We start from the raw sequence: 23,838 nt of genomic DNA, 5'->3' as shown, positions 1-23,838 counted from the left end.
CCGTAAATGGAACATTACAAACACTTTCAACGTCAAGCGAATGGAAAGACCGCCCGACCGCCTTCTACCGCAACCCTGTAACAAAGCAGGTGACAGGATCAACGTACGGTAATCTGATAGTGAAAACATTATATGGGCAGAACGATTAAAAGGAACCCGGCAATTCTTATATCAGTACTGCTTGCATTAGGGTTACTTATTTATTTTAAGTCGATTAACTGCATTAACTTTAGCAACGACGTTGAAAATCAAGTACTATGCCATAAGCCGTGATAGCCTTAAGCGCTTTGTCGAGCAGGAAATTTCATTAGATTGAGAGCACCCATTCTGGCAACGTTTCGCCAGGAAATCGTTGTAGATAAGCCTCGAGGCCGGCTTTAACTTCCTTGGCTTTACCTTGGATTTGCTCAATGGACATCCCATGCAGAGGTTTGCCGGCCTGCCCATGTGAATGGAGCATCGCCGCATAACGGTCGCTTCCTGTGGTTTTTGTGAGAATTAAATATCCGGGACCTCGATGAATATGGGTCATACCTAAATGTTGTTGCAATCCATCAAGAAGCGCTAACAACTGTTGGTCTGGCCAAGTTTCGGCGTCATCCCTTGTGTTACTCGGGATTTTATCCATAGGAACAACGTGGACATCAATGTCGTCATCAATGCCGTCGTCACTGACGTGGTCAGCTTTGGAAGCCTGATTTATGTCTTTATAGGAAATAATAGACACCAGACCAGCTGACTGCAGCGATGATGCGCGATTGATGCTCTCAGAGCCGCTTTGTCGCCGTTTTAGCTCTACAATCGTCCTCTGGCAATGCAGGGAGAGTGCTCTAGCAGCAGATATTTGTTCCTCTTTTTCTTCTTGGAGTCTGACCATCCTGTCTTGTTGCCCGTTCACTTCCAGTGTTGCGGCCTCATTGTCAGAGTATTGTCTTTGAACCTGCCTTTGGATGGCATGATTTGCCATTTGCTCTCTTTCAGTAAGATCTACCAATCTGCGCTTCAAGAGTTTTATCATTTCCACATTAGGTGCAAGAACTTGCTCCCTTATCTCATTCAGTCTTTCATCTCCACGGGGTTTTCCGCGCTTCCACCCTTTCACTTTCAATTCAATATCTTGAATCAACCTATTGATACGAAGGACTTTTTTAATGGAGTCTTCCTTTGGCGGCTCGCGTAGAAAACACTCTGCTGCAGTTTGCAAGAGTCGAATGAGGCGTGGGATAACACCCATAAAGATATCCAGAATAAGCTTCTTGTTTCGTTCTCCATTCGTGGGACTTGCTGACATTTGAGCAACATTGCTCTCCACTCCTTCAAGTTGTGACTCGTAATTTTTGTCCGCAAGGCTGGACCCTTGCTGCGTGTGGCTATTAGAATCTTGTAAAGCTTCTTGACAGCAGTCGATAGACCGAAGGAGTTGCGCAATTTTGGGCCCGGCTAATTCGTAACTGAAATACTTCTCTGCAACTTCGAGCATTTCATCGAGAAGTAAAAATGGCCTGGCAAAAAGCCCCTTGACGCGGCCTTCGTGTTCTATTCTGATGGGGCTGGGCGCCCTGTCGTCACTGCTATATTCTTCTGTCGCTGCATCATTTTCGGAGTGGTCGGGGCTGTTCTCACGAGACTCGGAGGCTCGCTCATGCTGAGAAGAAGCAATATCATTTGCATTCAACAGCTCTTCCGGCCGAGAATTGGATGCCGTAATGTCTAGACGCTTGGTCTGCGCATTGAGCTTGTCAAGTTTGGTGCTGTCTTTGGCTTCACGTTCGTGTGTATTTCGTATTGAGTTTCCAGAACCACAAATATTATCTTTATCAGAGACGCTCTCAAGGACAGATACTGTTGATTCTTCTTGAGAGGGGAGGTCCCTTTCTTCGCCATGATTATCATGATTAGGAACGGCGGATGCGTCCGAAGTCTCTCTCGAGCGAGAAACCCCTGATATCTTTGTCTTTGGCGCGCCTATAATGATTTGAGGGGTCTGTCGACGTCGTTTCCCTAGCACCTTGAGCGGCTTTGTACTGCGAAAATCTCCGTTGGACTTTGATTGACGCGTTCTGCTTGGCGAATCCGAAAGCGCATGCGCGTTCAACGCGTGGCAAGCCTCACCTGCTTGGGACAAAGAGTCTTCTTGGTCGTGAGGAAAAAGAAACACCGATTCATCTCTCTCAAAAGACTGTCTGTCTCCCTGATCACGAATCGGTGATGATGATTCAACTTCGGTCAATATCTGTTGTTTAACCAATGCATCAACATCTTCTTCGTCTCTGGGTTCGCTGTGATAGCGGTTAGGTAAGCGAGACATCTTGACCTTCATATGCAAGCTTGAAAAAGATCATTAGACAGAAATATTTATAGTTCAAGGTTTCATAGCTGCACACAGTCACGACCAATAGAGCAACTAAGGAGCATGCTCTTATATTTTTGATATTTACCTAGCGTGTTCAAGTGTTATGCGACTCATCCTCGCATATACCAGCATTGGAGAGTGCGGGGTTACCCGGCATTACCCTTAATCGAGTGGATAGCGGGGTGGGCCAGACGGCGAGCTTCGGTAAGTTATGGACTATTTTGACATCACCATGATAATAATAAATACTCACTCCTGCTACCTTTTTGACAGGAGCCTACACTCCATGCTAAACAAACCCCCTGAATAATTTTTTGGTTCAAATTTGCGAAATGCCCGCAAGCAGGCCCGAGATCAAGGCTCCACGCCCAAGACTGCCGTTGTTGAATCCGTCAAATAATCACACCTTTATACAGCCAACAAAAAGGATCAACGACGGGCAAGACATCGCTAACTTTCTAACTTCGGAGGCATATCATGATATTGTTACATTTCTGATGCAATTGAATGCATCGATGTTTCCAACCGTGATCCCGACCCCGGAGGGCGAAAAGAATCATATCCAAACTTGGGAAGCTGGAACCAATGCCGTGGTCTTCTCAAATACGGTTTTAAAGCTAAAAGTTTTACTAGAGGATCTTGAAGGAATAATAGCAGAAGCACCACCAGACCAAGGGCCTCGCAGGTTTGGCAACATAAGCTTTCGAAAATGGTATCAGATTGTGGAATCTCGACTTCCCGAGCTCTTAAAAAGAAACCTACCAGCTCAAGTGCGCTCCTTTCATCAAGACGGACAGGATGAAACTTCTCCAGTAATTGAGCTTGAATCATATCTTTTAGGTGCTTTTGGTAGCGCTCAGAGATTGGACTACGGTACTGGTCACGAATTAAGCTTTTTAGCCTTCTTGGGTGGCATCTGGAAGCTTAATGGGTTTGCCACTACGGATCCAGGTGTTGAGGAAAGGGGCATAGTCCTAGGCGTTTTCGTTCCGTATGTTATCTGAGCAGGCGCACCGGTCATATGCATTCATCTATACTAACCTTTCGATCAGCTATCTCTCCCTTGTACGTCGGCTCATAAAGACATACAGCCTAGAACCGGCCGGCTCGCATGGGGTTTGGGGTTTGGACGATCATTCCTTCATTCCGTACATTTTGGGATCGGCGCAGTTGTCCCCACCAATTACTAAATTAGAAGAGCTGCCATCGGAAGGGTCGCTCCCAGGAGCGCCTGATCCAGCTGCGGTTGTGAAAGCTCTTATCGTGGAAAGAGAGCGACACCGCAATCTATATTTTGACGCTATTGGGTTTATCTATGATGTCAAAAAGGGTCCCTTCTGGGAGCACAGCCCAATACTCTATGATATATCAGGTGTTCCAGGGGGCTGGGCAAAGATCAACAAGGTCAAATTCCCTAGAAATTACGAGTGTCGGATCCATGACTAACCTTAAAATCTTTCTAGGGAATGATCAAGATGTACAATGCGGAAGTGCTGTCAAAATTCCCAGTGGTGCAACATTTTCCATTCGGTTCTCTTTTTCAATGGCAACAAGATCCTCATGCAATGCCGCCGCCTGTTTCGGCCCACATTTCCAGTCAACCAGCAAGAGCCAGTCCTAGCTCCGCGCAGGCGGGTTATGCTTCTGCCCGGGAGCCGGTGCAAGAAGGTACAAGAGCGCCTTGGGCACAACCCACCTCAATGGGAAGGCCTCCGATGGCCGCTACAGCTGCACCCTGGTCTCGACACCCTGATCGGACGGGACTAGGGACGGGGTCCACACACAATCGCGGTATAGCACGAGACGTTGATGCTCAGGCTCAATCCAGCGGGGATATCGTCGGCACTCGTGCTCCGTGGGCGAAGTAGATGTCTGTTTCTAATGGTGGCCGTGACTCAACATCAATTATACGGCTTTGGGAGGCTCGCAGCGACACATCTGTGACACTGCTGCTATCTAAGCGAAATAGGCGGGCTCATTGCTTTGCCTCTACGCGCTGGGTCAACTGCGCTATCTGTATAATAGTAAATGAGCCATGACGGCGCTCAATGGTTGACAAGTGCAGGCGATCCTGCTAGATGTAATAATAATAAAACTGCAAGATACCCCGGCAAACCTTTGCCCATGAAACAATTCAAGAATACTCAGGGTAGATCGGATAACTAGCAGTTGCTTGTTCTGTTAGCAACAAGCTCCAGGTTAATCAGCTGAGGAACTCTTTGTGCTTTAAGCGAAACGCACCCGGCCAGGAACAGAAGTTGCTCTTCTCTGGTGCCGACGATCCCTGAGTTCCGCGTGTTCGGCGAAACGGCAACTACGGTGGGGCCGATGGGGGACGAGGGGTGTTCGCGTGTCAAACGCCGATTAGCACCCGCGATCGCCGGCATCTCCGTTCTGTTACTCGCTCAAGCCCTCCGGATCTGGGTGTTTTCCTCTCTCAGACAGGGGTCTTCCTTCCTGTTGCTTTATATTGTTTTTACGTAGATCTTGTTTATCTTTATTTTGTAATCTGGTTGCTTTTTGCTGTCTTGATAAATGATATATTGTATGCTAAAAAAAATTTTCTAAAATAAAATAAAATAAAATAAAAATAAGGAAATAAAATATATATTATTAAAAAATTAAAGATAAAGAAATATGTGATTTAAAAGTGTGGATGGGGTATTTTTTGTGATTCCTTTTTATATAATGAATATTAGATGATTAGGCTATATGAAATAAATTGATTTATATAAAATTGATATTTTAGCTATATATTATTGTTTTGTTTAGAATGTGGAGATGCTGTGCCTGTGCTGATTATAGTAATAACATTCCAGGCCCCAGAGTGTCGGATCCATTGTTTGTTTGCATCGTGACTTGCCTTGTCACTTCTCGCTATTCTTTCCTTATTCCTCCCTCAAGAGTTTGCTTGATCTTACACAAAAATGCTTGTCATTTCCAGTAAGCGAACATTTTACTCACCCCCTGAAAAACAATTATATTGTTGATGTTTTAGTAAGTGCTAAGCAATAGTAAATTCTAAGTTAAGTATGAACCAACCCATTCATTATTAACATCACTCCTGTCCAGACTACATGTAAATGGTGCATGCAGAACACAAGGGACGATACAACTAGATATTTCATTGGGTGATTATTTATTTCTCCTCGAGAAGCCTCTTTGCTAGACCCTCTAGAAGCTTCGCGCCCCTATATTTTAAAGTTTCTCCTTTGCGCACCGTCTCAGGGCGGGTCCGCTTAGGTATCATTCGTTGGAAGGCCATCCGTCTCTCGGTCTCGAATCAAGAGCTAGCTCAACCGCTGTGACTACCCTTTCACCACCCGTACCTTACAGTAGCCTTTTCAGGACAGAAGCGCTTACGATTAACTTGCAGCCTTTTGCTCGCTCTTTCGCGGGTTCGATTCGCACATTGGTAGTCGGCGAGGACGTATTCTGCTCCTGACGCTATTTTACCGCGCCCATGGGAGTTGCATGCTACAGAAGACGGCGTTCACAAACTAAAAGGTCGCAGCTTGTCAATAGAAATGATTGCCCACCTGAAAGATTAGTGTAACTTTCGTTCCTGGTGCTCAGTATTCGGTAGGCCATTTTGCCTGTTGCGTGGTTCTGGCGTAAAACGTCTCCCCTGTACCGATATGTGCTTTGTAATACTACTTGCTGCCCGCCGGGGTCTATAATCAACCCCAAAAATTATAAATGGTTTTTTCTTTTAGATAAAAATCGATAACAAGGCTATTCATCTCGTATGGCTACCAAGTAGAGGAAGATACTGCGCGTAGAGGGATCATCTGCCGCGAAAAGAATTGGATGCATCCATCCATCTTGTGAAATAAGCACCGCTCGGGTTGGTCCAATGACCGTGCATTCTCACTAGACGAGCGAACCTCACCCGGTCCTGGCCTCTTCAGAGGGAACTACCACATTATTGAAACAAACCCACCCCCGGTATACTCCCTACTTTCTGTCTGATCAATTTTCCATTTCCTTTCGGACTTCTCTTTATTTTCAGAACTATTCGGCTCACTTCATTGTACCTAATCTAACCTAATGTTTCGATGATCGCGTCATTCTCCGAAACGCCTCAGTTGTCGCTCCTTCGGAGTCGGGCCTTCAACGCGGATTACCCTCTATCAGGGCAGACACAGAATCCATGCAGGTTTGTGCCCTTTTTCAACCAACTCCAAAGAGTGTTATTTCCTGCATGCTGCTTGCAACCCTGGCTCGGACTGCATCCGCAGGCAGCTGAGCGGGGTGATAGCAGGTTGCACATGCACTGAAAGTGGCTGAAACCAAAACTCTGAGACGCTGTCTTCTCACTCCTTGCCTTGGAATCGAATAGGGAAACCGACGCTGACGTCCCACGCTCTTTCTATACGCAGGCTTCATCAACTATCCGAGACTCTGGCGACAGTCGCCAGTACCGCCAGGGTCACTCACCGCATCTCTCGATAAGTGACGAAAACCATCATGTTACCGAAGCGATTGGCGATTTGTATGGCTACAACGACTATGATAGGCGCGAATCGAGGCCATTGAGCTTTATCGCATCACAGTTTGGCGAGACTCTGGACCTTAACCCAAGCGCGTCAGCCGAGACGTCACGAAACACGAGCCCACGACCGCCATTAACGAGGATAGTGTCAAATGAACGGCGACCCGCTCCGATGGAGGCTTCGGGTAAGATGCCTGTCGAGAGGAGCCTCTCAGGTGGTTCGAATGGCAGTTCGCATTCCCCATCGCCCGCGGCGTCCCGGCGACCGTCCGAAACAGCTACCGCGCAGTTTCCTCTGAATAACATTGACTACGAATCCAACCCGGCCGCCGTTGCGCAGGAGCTTAGCAATCTCCAGGCTCTCCGGCGTATGTCGATGGATGCAACTGGAGACGGCGATCCCGATCTTCCATCCTTCAATACTGGTCAGTCTGTGCCATCACTCGCCCCTAGGCCTTCGATGGACGAGGATGATGCTTCCACGCTCTTCTGGGTCCCTGCGCGAGTGCACCCTGAGCTGGCGCCCAAGGAATTCAAGTCGTTTCTCGAGAAAAGAGTGGATCAGATCAAGCGACGTAGCGGAGAAAACTCACTGTCCCCCGAAGGCTTCCAACGGGCTGGCTCGGCCGGTGGACTTCGAAGAAAGAAATCGATGCTGTCCCGGCAAATCGATAATTCTGGCGGTCAAGGAGGAGAGGGGTATACCGATGGCGCTGAAAGGCTTGAAAGGAAAAGATCCTTGTCTAGCCAACCAGCTCGGACCTCTTCGATCTCTCGTCTTCAAGATCTGGAAGAGCTTGTCGGTGATCCATCAAATCTCATGCGACGATTGAGCTTGGACTCGGAGAACCGTGGTGATGCCGAAAGCACAGAAGTACCGATCAGTGAAGATAGGCCAATCCTAGCCGCGCCGCTGGGACACTCTTTGAGAAGGTCGACACGAACCGCTTATGGAAGGGGCAGTTTACGAAAGGGCGAAAGAGTGCCTCTCTCCAAACGGGCCGCACGTGTAGGCGCCGAGGAGCCGTCTCCATCTTCGCCTTTGGCTACTGCAAGCAGCTCCAACGATCTCAAGCTTTCAAGAGCACAGACCGACCCTTCTCCCGGCGCTCGGGCCAAAGCTGATGCATCGGCGCAGGCACCTGTTGCACCTCGGCGGAACGTGTCAGGACCCGAAGCAACTTCTGGTCCCACGTTGGAGGACGAATCGCAAAAGCTTCCTCGGAAATCTTTGGACGAAACGAAGGAAGCGCAGGCGCTGATAGTGCAAGGCCACCCTGAAGAGAAGCTTCCTGACTCTCATGGCAACCAGCCCAGCGTGTCCCCGCCGAGTTCCAATGAGGCAATTCCTCGTATCGTTGAGACACCCCCGCCAGAAGAGGATGTCCAGAACGACCAACACCCTAAGCGCTCCTCATCTTTCGAACGGCCACAGGAATCTGCCGGCCCACCCGCTCTCTCACGCCCTTCTCCTTCACCAGTACAGTCGCCAGTGCGGGCGCCGCCCCCTCGCACTTCTTCAGTTTCATCAAAAACTCCTCCCACCCAGACTCTGAAGGAAATGGCCGCCAATCCCTCGCCGCTTCCTGGTAATTCTACTAGAACAGATAGTCTGTCTTTTATCCCAACCTTTGCCGAGGAAAAGAAGACAGACAAGAAAAAGAAGGACAAAGAGAGCGGCGACACGCCACGGAAATCGAGCTGGGGTTGGTTACTTGGCAGTGAGGAGAAGGAGAAGGACAAGGAAAGGGACAAAGAGAGAGAACGAGAGAAGAAAGAAGAGAAGAAGGAGGAGAAAGAAGCGTATAAACGTTCTAAAGGGAAGCATAGTCGATCCTCTGAACGACCGCATGAGAATACTCGCCTGGACGTCCTTCAAACCTCAATCGATGGTGGTCGCGGACGTGAAAGTCTTGTTCTAGACCGGGAAAGTATCAAGTTAGATGAGGAGCGCAAAAAGGAGAGCACCAGAAAGACTTCGGGCGATGCTAAAAAGGAAAAGGAATCCGGCCTTTTCTCATCCCTTTTCGGAGGCAGCAAGAAGAAGGGAGACCGTGAATCGACCAGCAAAAAGAGCAATTCTCTCCGTGCACAGTCTCCGGAAATCCCGTACAAGCCCCTTCGACCTGATGTCGATTACAACTGGACTCGCTTCTCCATCCTCGAGGAGCGAGCAATCTATCGTATGGCGCATATCAAGCTGGCGAATCCCCGGCGAGCTCTCTATTCGCAAGTTTTGCTTTCGAATTTCATGTATTCATACCTTGCAAAGGTTCAGCAAATGCACCCTCACGTGCAAGTTCCTCAATCGCCCGCGCAGCGGAAACAGCAACAGTTGCAACAAGAAAAGGCCAAACGGGAACAAGAACAGCAGCAACTCTTATTGCAGCAGCAGCAGCAGCAACAAAAAGCGGGACATTATCAATACCAAGGTTATCCAGAGGTCAGGACCCATTCCCTTCCCGCCTAGTCTTTCTCATCATCTACTCAATCAACTAACTCATCGCAGACTTCAGGGTACGGTGGCGGAGGAGACTATGCAGAGGACTCACAAGCGTACGAATACGATCACCATAGCCAACATCAACATCCCCAAGAGCAACAGCAACATCAAGGGCAAGATGACTGGCCACGACCGCAATCCCGCGCTTCACGACATAATAATGCCGATGGGCAAGCAGGATACGAGCAATACTACCAGGGCGGTAGCGACGCTCAACAGCAGCATTACCCGCAACAACAATACTACCATCAATATCAAGCACCCGTGCTAAATAACCCTAATTTGTCCCGAGAGGATGAGGGTGATAACGATGACGATATGTGGTGATCCTAGTCTTCTTGGATTTCCCAAAATAAATGAAATAAAACGTCTACGTTTTCCTTGCCTCGACGCATCGGCATGCCGACTACAAGTGTAGCCGAGGCCTGTCGTTCGGGCTATGTTGCATGGAATGGAAAGGATAAAAGCGGAGCACAAATGTGGAGAACTCTTCAATTATCCTTGTTCGTTTCTTGCAAGCAGCAGCAGGGAAGATTCCAGTTATACTTCCCTACTTGTAATTTAGGACTTCATTTCTCTGATCACTTCGAAGGACTCTGCTTGACTGAGACCGGAGGGCATATTTCCTTCTGATTCTTTCATCTACGAGAACCGCAAGAACTCTCAGCTAAGGCTGTCATCTAATGAGCTACTTGCTCGGGATGGTCCGGCTTTTATCTTACAGTCTCTTTTCTAGTCGCGAAAGCAGGTCTTCTTCAGGCTGAGCAACTCAGGGGACATTCTTTTTCTTGGACTTTCCTTTTTCCATGTTCTTTGCTTCAAAAGCTCATTGCACTCCTTCCGGATAGCGCCGCTGCAACCTGCATCGCCCTACTCTTTCGGCCTTTAAAGAGATTACTTTCTAATTCTTTTCAACGTTTCTCTCTTGTGCATATGCATAGCGATAAAGGATCTGAATATTGTTATCTCTTTTCTCTCTCTCCCTGCTTACGCGCCTTCCCGATTCGACTTCTTGCGTGCAAGCGTGCGCGCGCGCCTGTTTGCACTTCTCTCATTTCCACGTTCGCGCTTCCTTGCCTTTCATAGTTCTGGTTCACCCTCAATTTACCTTGACTGCATCATGGTTATCACGTCACATGGCGTTGTGTCATTGAATTAGTTGCATCATTGCCAGTATCTAAATTTCTTCGGTCATGGTGCACAGAACACAAATGTTTGTCTTGGCTACACAAAAACACAGTATAGTCGCAGTTCAAAATATAAACTGTGGACGCTAATTGTCACTCGAATCATGCTAATGTGGCTTTGATCAAATAAAGGATTGGCCCACCGTGAAATTTGACATATGGTGAAACATCGAGTTGACGAGATCTGATCGTGACCATGATGTGCCACACTAAAAGCAAGATATTCACTGACGAAGATGGATTGACGAGGCGTTATATTGCATAAATGGACCATCAGGCACGAGTGATGCACCAGGTAATATTTGAGGCTTTGATGATAATACTTCTGAAGCATTGTTCTTTCAGACAGCATTTCGGGTCAAAACATTTCCACCAAGAGTACCATGTTCTGCTGCTCCACCTCATTCATGTGATGGCAATTTTTATGTCCATTATTACTGAATTAATCATATCCCTAACATCCAGGTGCTCTAAGTATCACTGATGAATCTGGAGGACACCACACAAAAAGATGCTTAATCCGGCCTGCCTTCGGCGAACAAAACGAATTCAGGCACTTGCTCTGATGTGATCAGCCACTGCGGACAAAGACTAAACCATCTTAGGCTTCCCCGGAGCCTTGTTCCCCGCTATCGCCGCTACAAGCCGTAATCTACCATAATAGTGTGTACGGATACCTTAAGGGCCTTGGTGCGCCGTCGGCAGTTGACTGCGTATTATCCGCTAAAGTAATCAAATTGGGTATAACGGGGACACCTCTCTCCTCACCGTCTACTGACTCAACGGAGACGGCGGTAAGGACATGCGTGTTAAATCACCGCATCTCAATCTTGTCCCCATTGCCGTTCCAATCCGGATTCCTCACTCGCACACTTTACCTCACCTAATTTTCAATTTTTCATTTGAAATCGCCACTTGAATTCGGATGAGGCAGGTGATCATGGCGGCCCCGTGAACTGAGAACAACTGTACCTTACCTATCTTATGGAGAGATCCGTTCGTCAAGCCAAGCGAAGTGCTCCTTCCACTACATTTCCACCGATTCGGCCGACGCTCTGGACCATTCACTACTCTGTCCACCCTCACTGTTCTGTCGAGATAATTTCTTGAAATCTTCGATACCTTAGAGGTACACTATAGCTCACCTTGTTGATCTTTCATTTTGAAGAATCCCCTCCGTGCCTCGTCCCATATCAGCGGAAGCTCTTTTTGTCCTTGGGCATATTATCCGTGACAGCTTCAACAGACACGTCGTTGATCGGCCTCCGCTGTGAACCATCTAAATGGGTGCCGGGAGCTTTGAGTGGAGATAGATTCTCATGTCGTCCAGAGTCACTCGCTCCTCAGCGAGACTTGCAGCAGAATCCGCCCAATCTACTGCTAGTCAACCGTCGGTGACGAACGCCCGCCCTCAAGCACGCAAACGAAAGGCTGCGGCCGCTCAAGATCAGACAACAGAAGAACCACCGGAGCCTGTTCCCGCTTCCCCTCCCCGAAAGACAAAACGACGGAAGACTACGACCGAAACCCCATCAAGAGCCGCTCCGGCGAATCGAAGGAAGAGGGGGAACAATACTACGGCAATGTCGAGCTCTAGGTTCGTTTCCAAAACTCGTTGTGTGGCAAAATAAATAAATTGACAAGCATGACAGTACGCCGGCTGGGCCCTCGAATGACTCTGCCAAGCCATCGGCAGCGGCTTCAAACTCATCTAGGCGAAAGTCAAATCGTAGCAGAAAGAACGCTCAAGGTACGCCATTATCAACTGTGTAAAATATTCCATTTCAGACTAATCAACATATAGATGATTCAACATCGACGGCCTCTGGAAGCAGACGCACGAGAAGATCAGGTAGCAAGCGAGACAATGATGTGACCATGAGAGATGAGGAACATGCAATTCAACCGCCAAGTGACGATGACGACCCAGCAGAGGAAGATCTCAGCGACGAGGAGGACGAGGATCAGATTGCAAGAGATTATACAGAGGAGGACGATGATGAAGATGGAGATGAAGATGATCCTTTTGGCAGCGGTTATCTTGGAGGAGCAGGTGCTGCCCTCGGTCTATCAAGCACGCTGAGGGCGCTCACCGGCATGATGTCTGGGACATCCGCTCGCTTCAGGGATATACTTAATAACTTGAGGGAAAAGGATGATCCTTCGGTACAACTGATTGCGTTGCAGGAATTGTCCGAAATCTTTCTCGTCTCGACGGAGGACAACCTATCTGGCCACTTTTCTCCTGACCAATTTGTCAAGGAGCTGGTTGCCTTAATGCAGCCGAATGATTTTGGAGAAGAGAATCCTGAAATCATGTTACTTGCGTGCCGATGTATCGCTAATCTCATGGAGGCTTTGCCCTCATCGACGGCCAATGTAGTGTACTGCGGCGCTGTTCCCGTCCTCTGCCAAAAATTGCTGGAGATTAACTTCATTGACCTCGCGGAACAAGCGCTTAGTGTAAGGTTGCTTTTGAAACGTTGACTGGATTTCGTGCTTACACCTTGCAGACCCTTGAAAAAATCTCCGTTGAATTCCCAGGCTCCATCGTTCGAGAAGGCGGCCTCACTGCCTGCTTGACCTATCTGGATTTCTTTGCTACTAGCACCCAGCGTACGGCAGTCACAACAGCCGCAAATTGCTGCAGGAACATTCCCGAGGACTCTTTCCCGGTCATCCGCGATGTGATGCCAATCTTACTTAATGTTTTGAGCAGCAGCGACCAGAAAGTTGTCGAGCAAGGCTGTCTTTGCGTGTCACGAGTCGTGGAGAGCTTCAGAAATAGCCATGACAAGCTAGAAGAGCTCATCAGCACCGACTTGCTTAGAGCTGTTTTGCGCCTCCTCCTTCCAGGAGCCACAAACCTTATTGGTCCAAACATCCATACTCAATTTCTTCGTGTCTTGGCGATAACGGCCCGAGCGAGTCCGGCGCTCTCTGCGGAACTATTCAAGATGAATATCGTAGACACGATTTACCAAATCCTTACTGGCGTCTCACCGCCCAATGGCACGGAAGACGTGGCCTCGAAGATTGATAGTGTTGTCATCATGCAAGCTTTGATCCACAGACCCCGTGAACAAGTCTTCGAAACGCTGAATGTGATCTGCGAGCTCTTACCAGGTCTGCAGCAAGATAGTCTTTCTTTTCCCGTTGACCAGGACGAGGATCGCTACCTCGGGGTTCAAATCATTGCCGCATCGCGTTCCTCCCGGTCGCGAAAACAATCTCCCAACGAGAAGCGTATTCATCTTCTGCAATCATGCAAAAGTGAGCTCAGGAGGTTCGCTACCATCCTGTTGCCGACATTGACCGATGCTTATTCGAGCACTGTCAATCTCAATGTGCGGCAAAAAGTGCTCACTGCTCAGTTGAAGATGCTCTCGAACTTTGAATCAGACATCCTGAAGGAATCGCTTCGCAATGTGCCCTATGCTTCGTTTCTTGCTTCAATACTTTCTCAAAAAGATCACCTCACCCTTGTCACCTTTGCTCTTCAAGCCGCAGAGATTCTTTTAAAACGACTTGAGCCAATTTATCGCTACCAATTCTATCGAGAAGGTGTAATCGCAGAAATTTCCAAGCTTGCGGCTAGCACTCCCGCCAAGGAAGACGATAAATCGGTAACTATAAAATCCGAAAATCGAAACCCGGCCAGTCGACCGGCTGAGCCTGTTTCAACACCCAGCTTGAAGCATCATACCGAAGAGGATCACGGTCTGTCCGACGACGACATAGAAGATGACGAGCATGATGATTTGAATGAAGACATGTCGCTCTCTCCAAGCTCGCCATCATCCTCTGATGACGATTTCCCAATCTCTTCCGACTCCTCATCTACAGAAGATCTTATACGTTTCCGTGCCAGGAAATTCCTAGAAGCACATGAAGACCATACTAGCACGGACATGCGAGGTAAAGCAACCAATATCTTGAATGACTTGCAAAGCCTTGCCCAAGATATAAAACAGCGCTATTTAGGGAAGAGCGCGTCTAACGGCCTCGAACTGTTCCACCGCCTTGCTCATTATTTTGATGGCGATGCCCTAGAAAGCATTACAAGCTCCGAGCTATTAAGCTCAGATATTGTACAGGTGCTTTTGGAGGTATTCAGTAACCCTGATGGTATGTGGATCAAAGACTTTTCCCTTTTTGATATTAATGAGGTTGCAGAACAAGCCAGCAACGAAGCCAGAGCCACCTTTCTTGAGGTCTTCATGAACTCTGCCAAGCGAACTAAAATGAGGACCTCAAGCACAAGCTCCCCGGCGACCCCGTTTAGCATTCTTGTGCACAAGCTTCAAATTCTGCTAAGCCGTGCAGAACATTTCGAAGTCATCACCGTGCACCAAAATTCATTTGACAGCAATAAAAGCAGTGCAGCATCAATGCTAGCCAAGCAAATTCGGCTCAAGTTGGTTGCGGATGATGAGTCCGAGGTTCCGCGACCCTATAGAAATATAATGGTCTCAATCCATGCTATTGCGACCTTCAAAGCTCTTGACGATTATCTTCGTCCTAGAATTAGTCTACCGGAGCGATCGCGCATGCTCAGAAACCGGGACGGCGTTTCAGGGGCGTTGGCAGCTTTCGCTGCCGCAGCAGGGCTTACAAACCCTGGAGATCGGATGGGTGCCGATACAAACCGTTCCGATCCAAGTCTATCTGGGTCTGCGGCACCGCCACGAAGCTCGCGAAAGAGCTCCAAGATGAAGACTAAGGGCGCTAGTGGGCAGATGACATCAGAACAGCAAGAAAAATTGTCGGGTCCGCGTCGGTCCTCGCGCAAGCAGAAAGATCAAACGAGCTCTCCCGCAGTCCCAAGGCCTCCACCTGATTCAGACGACGTCAGGGACCCCTTGGAGTGTGCGGACGAGACGCAACTCACAGATGAGGAGAATGAATTGGACGAGAGCAGCGCTCTAGATGCAATAGTTGATGACTTTGGTGAAGATTTGGGTGATGACGATGATGAGCCTTCCGACCCTTCTGCCATCAATATGGAACTTGGCTCTACGGGAAAGGTTACTGCACGCAAAGAAGATGGTGCTCGTGTTGCCACGCCTTCTCGGACCAGCGGAACTTCATCTACTACAGCTCCTTCCCTTCCGAACCAGGCTCAAACACCCCGTACACCAAATCTCACCCCGACAGCTCGGCCAATGTCGTATGCTGCTGCAATCCAGGCGACGCCACAAGACTGGCATATAGAATTCACCATTGATGGCCAGTCAATCTCAAATGAGACCACCATCTATCGTGCCGTCCACTTCAACAAGCCGCAAAGTGACGAGTCATCTGCTCGAACGGTGTGGTCTGCGGTTCATCCCGTCAGATTTAGGCGCGTTCCAGGACCTCCTCCACCAGAGCCGAGTTCCTTGACCCCTCCTCCAGAATCAGTATCCCCTCCACAAGCCTCCGGCTTGCCTCTGTCTCTGGACAAAAACCCAATCACATCATCAATTTTACGTCTGCTGAACATCCTCCACGCATTGAATGCGAATCTGGACGATGTGCTTGCCGAGAACAAGAAAGCCTTGAGCCTCAACGCTGAACCGCTTGCGCAGTTCGTAAACACAAAACTCACTGCAAAGTTGAATAGGCAACTTGAAGAGCCTCTTATCGTCGCCAGCAATTGTCTTCCGAGCTGGAGCGAGGACCTTGCTCGTCTTTACCCTTTCCTCTTTCCATTTGAGACGAGGCATCTGTTTCTACAGTCAACCTCGTTTGGGTACTCTCGCTCAATGACAAGGTGGCAGAATGTCCAATCGAACGACTCAAGGCAGGACCGTCATCGGGATGAGCGTCCTTTCCTTGGCAGGCTACAACGGCAAAAAGTCCGCATCTCAAGGACGCGCATCCTCGAGTCTGCCATCAAAGTCATGGAGCTCTACGGCGCATCCCCAAGCATCCTCGAAGTCGAATACTTTGAAGAGGTTGGCACTGGGCTTGGGCCAACTTTGGAATTCTACTCAACTGTTTCTAAAGAGTTCTCAAAGAAGAAATTGAAACTTTGGCGAGAGAACGAATCCGCAAGTCGAGATGAGTATGCCTTTGGGAAGAAGGGACTATTTCCGGCACCGATGAGCGAAAAGCAAGCGGACTCTGAAAATGGCAGAAGAGTGCTTCATCTCTTTAAAATGCTGGGCAAGTTTGTGGCACGATCCATGCTAGATTCTCGCATCATCGATGTCTCTTTTAATCCAACTTTCTTCCGGGTTGGAGACGGTCCCGTTACCGTGGTCCCCTCGCTTGGAGCCGTGAAAACAGTAGATGACGACCTAGCAAAATCCTTGAAACTGTTCAAACAGTTCATGACTGAGAAGAGAAAGATTGACGAAGATCAAACGTTTGACCCAGGGCAAAAGGCTCGAGCAGTCGCAAATGTCAGGGTTCACGGCGCTCGAGTGGAGGATTTAGAACTCGATTTTACCCTCCCCGGTTATCCGTCGATTGAGTTGATTCCGAATGGATCAAATGTACCAGTCACCATAGAGAATGTGGGGCAGTACGTGGAGCGGGTCATTGACCTTACCCTCGGAAGCGGTGTACAGAAGCAAGTGAAAGCGTTTACAACGGGGTTCTCCCAGGTGTTTCCTTATTCAGCTCTGAGCGCCTTTACCCCTGGAGAGCTTGTGATGCTGTTTGGTCGGGTGGAGGAAGATTGGTCACTCGAGAGTACGTTTGCAGTCACTTTAGAAGTTGGGCTAACGCTAACATTGCTTCCAGCTTTGACTGATTCTATCAAAGCCGATCACGGCTATAATATGGACAGTAAAAGTGTTCGGAATCTGTTGCAAGCCATGAGTGAGATGTCCATCCCGGAGAGGCGCGACTTCCTTCAATTTGTTACTGGGAGCCCGAAGCTGCCAATAGGAGGTATTTTTATCCTCGGACTCCATGATATTTTAAGAGTAGGTATTAACGCAGACTTGTACTATCTAGGATTTAAGAGCCTAACCCCGATGTTTACCGTCGTCTGCAAGCCGAGCGAACCCCCGTACACTTCGGACGATTATCTCCCAAGCGTTATGACTTGCGTCAACTACCTCAAGTTACCAGACTATACTACCCTGGATACCTTGCGCCAAAAGCTCAATGTTGCGGTAAAGGAAGGCCAAGGCGCCTTCCACTTATCTTGAACAATATCATGACCCTGAAAACGCTGCACAGGGACTAATATATCCCTCAAATTCTCGTTCTAGCATTCTTACCAATTCCACACCCGCTGGTCTATCATATGTCGGCGTCTGATTGCAAATTGCCGGGGTTTTCTGCGGGAGCTGAGAGGTTGTGTGTTATTTATCTGAAGTATTGATGGAACCAATGCCTCTCTATACCATCGGAACTACATGGGCTTTCTTGTAGCTGGAATACATATTCTCTTACTCTCTTTCTTGAATCATCGATGCATAGCTGTAGATGGAAGGCGTAAGGTCTCGGGCTCAATATAATTTATCTAGCTTTCAAATCTGTCCCACTTGAACCACAAAAATCTTTTTTACAAGTAGTGATTCATACACTGTCAGCATGGATTACCTTTATCGACGAGGTATAATAATTAATTTCTTTTGATTTTTTGTCCGAGAGCTTTTCTTTTTTATGTCAAACTCATCTGAAGCAAGTATTTCGAATTTTAAGGAAGGTTTTCGTTACAGGCAGTAATATGGCCTAAGGAGAACACAAACATACATACCTGTAGTAAGCAGCAGGTTGGCGTTTGCTTTCAGGCGTTGTGCGCGGCGTGAGTGAAAGGGACGGATTTAGCCGCAGCGATATCCGTCTATGACCCATTCAACTTTGCTCTACTGACGTCGCGTGCGTCAGAGACTATGTACTAGCGACTTCAATTCGCCAGCGCACTGTTACACGGGTTCCCCAAAGCCTCTTTTCTTGGAGACACTTCTGTTTAACAACAAACATCTGCTGGTTTGCAGAACTTTCGTGTAGTGTCTTTCAGAATATTAGTGTCTCATCCTGTCGATTATGATAAGAATCGGGAGAACGTTTTGCGCCGTCACCGAGAACATAATTGAGCATGGCTGAGATTATTGCGACCCTAGAGGTATGACTTACCTATCCGTCCTTTATAGGTTTCAGTTGGTAATGACGATTTGCTGGGATCTAGAAAGAGTACTGTCCGCCGATCGACTCTGCACTCTTCTCTGCGATCGTTTCCGATTATGATTTATCCTATGAAGCCGCTCTTGACGAGGTACGGGGAACGTTAGAAGTGCTGAAACAGTCCGCCTTACTGGAAGAAAACACGGATTTTGATCCTTCAGGGAGCAGCGGTGCTCTGCTCGAGCAAGAGGTTACACCAGAAAATGGCAACTCCGAACAGACGCGTTCCAGAGCAGAGAGCGGTGATGTGTGTTCGAGAGCGGGCGAGACAGACTTGACCAGCGTATCCCGATCTGTCTCATCCCTATGCCTCAATGGCTCTGAGGTAGATACCGGCATTGGAAATTCTAGCACCAGTCGGGCTCTACAAAGCTTGGACCCCCAGAGCAAGATAAGCCTTCTGCGTGAGATGTTTCCTGCCTTGTCGGAATTTTCCATATCTTTCGCATTGAAGAAGACAAATGACAACTTTGACCGAGCCGTGGAGGATTTACTCAATCAGGTCTTTTTTGAAGAGCAACAGACTAACCCGGAGGGCCCCATAAGGTCGAAAGGGGTCGATGGTTTCGCGGATGACGACGATCTTGCTTTTGGGCCAAAGACGAGGAGCAAGAAGAAGAAAAACAAGGCTCGCTTCGACAACAAGGAAAATAGAAGACCTCGCTTTTCTCCTGCAGTCTCGTCCGGGGAGACATCCCCTTCGCCCCATAGCCGATGGGAGATGGCCAAGACGCATATTGATTTTATTGCTAGCCGTGTCTCCATCTCTCCCAAGACCGTGGCCTCAATATACCACAAAAACGGAGCATCCCTCCAGGTTGCTATTATTGCAATCTTGGATTCTGAGCTTGAGAATAATCCTAGCAGCAGTTCAGAGAACGTGATTTTGGAGTCCAACGCAATCGAACTTGGAGAAGAATTCCCTGCTCTATCGCCGGAGCAGCTCTTGGCATTAGTCCGAATAACACATCCATCTACTGCTGCAGCCCACGAGCTCGCACGGGCAGCGACCTCAAAATCGACAAACGACGCTGGAGGCGGACTCAAAATCATTACACAATACGCTCCTATCAATCTATCATCCTCCGGATCCTCAACGCCCACAGTTGTTCCTAGCCCAAATGTTGATCTTTCGACAGCGAACACATTGGCCACCTCATACGAAGTTGCTCGGCATAAGGCTTTCGGCCAAGCTTCTGTAGCATATCGCAAATCGCGATCCGATCCCTTAATGGGAGCAGCTGCGGCATATTATAGCAGCCTCGGACGAGACTATGACACCAAAGTGAAAAGATATGATGCAGCTGCGGCGGAAGCCCTGGTGGATGCACAGTCCAGCAGCACTGAATTGGACCTTCACGGAGTTAATGTAAAAGACGCAATCAGGATAACGAGAGAAAAAGTCACCAGTTGGTGGGCCGGCCTAGGCGAAGCGCGGATAGACGGAAGATCTGGCATTGGCAGAGGGTATCGCATCATTACCGGCGTTGGATATCACAGCGAAGGAGGACGAGGCAGGCTGGGTCCTGCGGTTGGTCGAATGCTGATCCGAGAAGGTTGGAAAGTCGAGTTTGGTGAAGGAATCATGGTTGTCACTGGAGTGGCAAGAACACGCTGAATCGGCTCATGTTTCAGAGACCGTTCTCATAGACAACCGATCATTTTAATATCTTGTGTATTACTTTCCTGCTTCGCATCACCGGTCAACTCAGGAATTACGAATTGATGGATAAATTATGGCATTGGCGATGGGCGTTTGGGATTATCACGCTTAGATGTACGGATTCAAGAACTTGGGGTTCAGCCGAACTGAACTATTTCTTACGACTGGAGCTGGATAATATTATTTCGGCCCTTATGAGCCATGTATCATTGGGTAAAAATATCTGCTGATAGGTATTTGGAATGATTGCCTGAGAGGCGTGCAATAACCTGACAAATGTTAGACTTCTGACGTCGCTTAGTCGGACCAATTGGTCGTGTTGCGCATCTTGTAACTTATAGATTACCCGATCAGAGCTTATCGACGATGTCATCATTTGTTAGCGATCTCTAGATTAAGTCAAAAAAAGGACAAAATGCAGCAATTCCTGTAGAATTACATTGCCACACAAAATAAATACAAATAATCTCACTAGATTCATACATTCCAGAAAAATCTATTAAAAAAGGGGCTTTGTACAAGTTTACTTTATCAGTTGAAGCTTGGTTGAGCTTTGTTGTGTGGCAAAGCACTGACAATTTCAAATCTCCATTGCATCACTTCCGCTTCAACTCCTCAAATTGTTTCCTCCTCCTCCTCCTCCATCTTCTACTATTATAAATATTGTTACTGCCTTGTCTTCTTCCCTGTCTTCCTTCTCAATCTTGAAATATAAAATAAAGGAACACGACCAAGGGATCCTTATGCGCGTACCGTCTTTTGCAACCGTCCTCCGCACCTTCAACACTTTTGCCAGCAGCCGAATCTACAGCCTCTCCACCTCGCGAGCTGCGCTCCGGTCTACTGCTTTTTCTTCTTCTGCTGGCTTTCCACGAACAACGCCTGTTATTCTCAAGTCTATGCCCACTATCCCCTTTCTCGGATCACTTTTCTCGAGCTCGGCTTCTTCAAACGCGAAAAACATGTCGTATCCCGTCCAGAAGAGCGATGCCGAGTGGCAAGCCGTGCTAAATAAGGGTGCGTATTGACCAACCAAACACAACTGCGTTTTGCCTTGGTGGCGACTGTAGTCACTCTCTACCCAAATACCCATGACCCATCTGCGAAAAGGGAAGGAAAGGAAAGCAAAAGAAACATGACCAGCTGGGCTAACGCGACATTTAACAAAAAATGCAGATCAATTCCGCGTCCTTCGCAACCAAGGCACCGAGGCGCCCTTTACGGGTGAATACGACAAACACATGCCCTCGAGCGGTGTGTACAACTGCGCGGGGTGCAACGCGCCGCTGTACAAGGCGAATCACAAGTTCAAGTCTGGATGCGGATGGCCTGCGTTTTTCGACGCGGTGCCCGGCGCGGTGACGCGGCATGTGGATAGTTCGTTCGGCATGGAGCGCACGGAGATAGTGTGCTCGAATTGCGGTGGCCATTTGGGACATGTCTTCAAGGGAGAAGGCTATCCGACGCCGACGGATGAGAGACACTGTGTGAATAGTGTCAGTTTGAAGTTTAACAAGGATGACCCCGTCGCGGAGAGCAAGGCTTGATTTTTTTGCGCAGCGGGTAGAGCGGTAGAGCGGGAGGAGGGAAAAGTGATTGTAATGTCTGGGGAGTAGTGGGGTTCAGATGGCGTCTTGTTGCGGGGTTGAAGAGGCGTATTCGATCGTGTTTGATGGAGGGTGTTGTACTCTTATTTTGTTTATATATACGGGTGGTCGTTTGTATGAGCTTAGACACAAGAGCTTTCCTGAAGATTATGGGAGCAGAGACGCGTCATATGCGCATTGGGCCTCATGTTGTTGGAAAATTCGGGGTCTTGTGTTACTCTATTTGTAGTGTAATCTATCAAGTTTGTGATCAACGCCGGAATGCATGCTTATTTAAGGTGCTTTTTGAAGAAGTCGGACAGCTGGGTGTATGCCCGCAGATACTCCTTCTTGTTCTCCTCGTCCTCGAGATTTGCTCTCGCCCCCATCCAGCCGTGGTGCATGTTCGCATATGTCTCGACGTATCCATCAGTGCCATTCTTTTCAATGACTTCCTTGTACTCGGCCACAGCCTCGGCAGGCTCGTCCTTGGAAGCCAGAACAATATGAGGGACAGTAATCTTCTCGGCATCTGCCTTCTCCATGCGTCTATGAGGGAAGTATTAGCATTTCAGTGTCCTTGCAATTGAAAATTCACTTGATGATAACCGTACCCAGGGTGAACCTGTCCTGTCGCAACAAAGGGAGTGCCAGCGCCCGAGATAAGGGCCACAACCTGTTGATATCACAATAAATTCAGCAAGGTACGCCATCGAGTAAGGTTCATGCAAATTTACTCACCTTTCCGCCCCAGCACAGACCAACGGTTCCCCAAGCATTGACAGTTGGGAAAGTCTCCTTTGCTTCCTTTGCAACGTCCAACAATGCTTGCGTGTTTTCGGGAATCGATGCTTTCTCAGTGACGAATTTCATCAAGAGCTGCATTTTCTCATCCGTGTTAGGCGGCACCCATTCATTTTTTGCGGCTTCGCCCTTCAAGAAGTCTGGGACGAGAACAATCGCATTGAGCTCGCTGGCGAGAATATCGGCGCCTTGGATGGTTTGCGACGCCATGCCAAAAATATCATAGACATCAATCAAGCCAATCTTGGCATCTCGGGGTCCAGTGACATCTGCGATACAATCTTGTCAGCGGACACTGAACCGCAACATATCTCGAGTTTTCTGTGCCCCGTACAGACTTCCAGCCCGGCTAGCTTTTCATAGCTGCCCTTGGGCGAGTATCCGGTGGAAATCACCACCGGAAGGGTCCGACAAGCTTCGCACGTCATGTTGATGCCTCTTTAGTTATGATAGCTTGCACTGCGTTTTGAGGGCGAGAAGGGCAAAATTAAATTATGAATTGACGCTAAGAGAAAAGCTAACTCCAACTTGCAGCCAAGTGAAAGGTTAAGGTAGATGAAGAATTTAAATGATAAAATCTTCGAGCCATCCAGTGCGTTCAGCCATTTGTAAGTTGAACGCTAAAGGACCGGAGATTAGGGGAAATTTGCGTTCCCGGTGCTCGAAAGGCTTCGTCATTGATGTTATCGTGAGCCCCGCCAAGGGTCCCCACCATTCAAAAGACCCACACTTTTCGATCTCTTCATTTTCTCTGTGCTACATGGGCGTTGAAGAAAGACCTGTAGGTGGCTAGGTATGGTAAGATACAGTAATCCTGTACTGCAGTCCGTGTTGAACTTTTTTTTTTGGCATGGAGATGAGGCTCAACGGAGGTAACACGGTTTTATGAATTTCGGGGGCTTTGAGTGAGAGAAGTGCGGAAATGACAGTCTAGTCAGTTCTTTCGCTTTCCGATGAATTTTGGGTGATTTCGCTGAAATGGGAAAAGTCCACGCGGAATTTTACCCGCCCGCCAAACTTTAAGTCCGGTGGTTATCTCCTAGTTCCCGCCCATCTGGCTCTCCACCCGTTCATTCATCAATTTCGACGCGATAGGCGCTTCTTGGTAATCACCCTTGCA

The 23,838-nt window shown here is 48.3% G+C and overlaps 7 protein-coding genes across 7 annotated transcripts; 5 read left to right on the top strand and 2 right to left on the bottom strand.

Annotated features, from left to right (window-relative positions):
- Positions 1–265: 265 nt before the first annotated feature.
- On the bottom strand, positions 266–2,432 carry L228DRAFT_284085 (hypothetical protein). The gene is made up of 2 exons (XM_018336186.1): positions 535–2,432; positions 266–480 (listed from the first exon to the last, which is right to left on the bottom strand). Exons 1-2 carry the CDS (start codon positions 2,318–2,320, stop codon positions 308–310), a joined length of 1,959 nt encoding a protein of 652 aa, XP_018186556.1. The 5' UTR covers positions 2,321–2,432; the 3' UTR covers positions 266–307.
- Positions 2,433–2,583: 151 nt separating this feature from the next.
- On the top strand, positions 2,584–4,603 carry L228DRAFT_284084 (phosphotyrosyl phosphatase activator). The gene is made up of 3 exons (XM_018336185.1): positions 2,584–3,344; positions 3,406–3,757; positions 3,817–4,603. Exons 1-3 carry the CDS (start codon positions 2,686–2,688, stop codon positions 4,219–4,221), a joined length of 1,416 nt encoding a protein of 471 aa, XP_018186555.1. The 5' UTR covers positions 2,584–2,685; the 3' UTR covers positions 4,222–4,603.
- A 1,808-nt stretch (positions 4,604–6,411) lies between these two features.
- L228DRAFT_239894 (hypothetical protein) lies at positions 6,412–9,678 on the top strand (the record flags this gene model as incomplete). The annotated part of the gene is made up of 3 exons (XM_018331189.1): positions 6,412–6,512; positions 6,696–9,291; positions 9,358–9,678. The coding sequence occupies 3 exons, from the start codon at positions 6,412–6,414 to the stop codon at positions 9,676–9,678; spliced, it is 3,018 nt and encodes a 1,005-aa protein (XP_018186554.1).
- A 1,851-nt stretch (positions 9,679–11,529) lies between these two features.
- L228DRAFT_248745 (hypothetical protein) lies at positions 11,530–18,023 on the top strand. Its single transcript, XM_018332920.1, has 7 exons — positions 11,530–12,135; positions 12,191–12,288; positions 12,343–13,001; positions 13,052–14,666; positions 14,715–17,219; positions 17,271–17,420; positions 17,487–18,023. The coding sequence occupies exons 1-7, from the start codon at positions 11,858–11,860 to the stop codon at positions 17,681–17,683; spliced, it is 5,502 nt and encodes a 1,833-aa protein (XP_018186553.1). The 5' UTR covers positions 11,530–11,857; the 3' UTR covers positions 17,684–18,023.
- Positions 18,024–18,579: 556 nt separating this feature from the next.
- L228DRAFT_269409 (hypothetical protein) lies at positions 18,580–20,283 on the top strand (the record flags this gene model as incomplete). Its single annotated transcript, XM_018335273.1, has 2 exons — positions 18,580–18,606; positions 18,670–20,283. 2 exons carry the CDS (start codon positions 18,580–18,582, stop codon positions 20,281–20,283), a joined length of 1,641 nt encoding a protein of 546 aa, XP_018186552.1.
- A 1,007-nt stretch (positions 20,284–21,290) lies between these two features.
- L228DRAFT_212345 (putative methionine-R-sulfoxide reductase SelR) lies at positions 21,291–21,875 on the top strand (the record flags this gene model as incomplete). The annotated part of the gene is made up of 2 exons (XM_018329939.1): positions 21,291–21,345; positions 21,505–21,875. 2 exons carry the CDS (start codon positions 21,291–21,293, stop codon positions 21,873–21,875), a joined length of 426 nt encoding a protein of 141 aa, XP_018186551.1.
- L228DRAFT_262070 (dienelactone hydrolase) lies at positions 21,804–23,579 on the bottom strand. Its single transcript, XM_018334385.1, has 4 exons — positions 23,053–23,579; positions 22,656–22,987; positions 22,529–22,590; positions 21,804–22,463 (listed from the first exon to the last, which is right to left on the bottom strand). Exons 1-4 carry the CDS (start codon positions 23,144–23,146, stop codon positions 22,205–22,207), a joined length of 747 nt encoding a protein of 248 aa, XP_018186550.1. The 5' UTR covers positions 23,147–23,579; the 3' UTR covers positions 21,804–22,204.
- Positions 23,580–23,838: the final 259 nt, after the last annotated feature.

The sequence above is a fragment of the Xylona heveae genome, assembly GCF_001619985.1.
Source record: "Xylona heveae TC161 unplaced genomic scaffold L228scaffold_8, whole genome shotgun sequence".
Lineage (NCBI taxonomy): Eukaryota > Fungi > Ascomycota > Xylonomycetes > Xylonales > Xylonaceae > Xylona > Xylona heveae.
The sequence above is the reverse complement of the archived record's forward strand: the minus strand, read 5'-3'. Positions and strand labels throughout refer to the sequence as shown.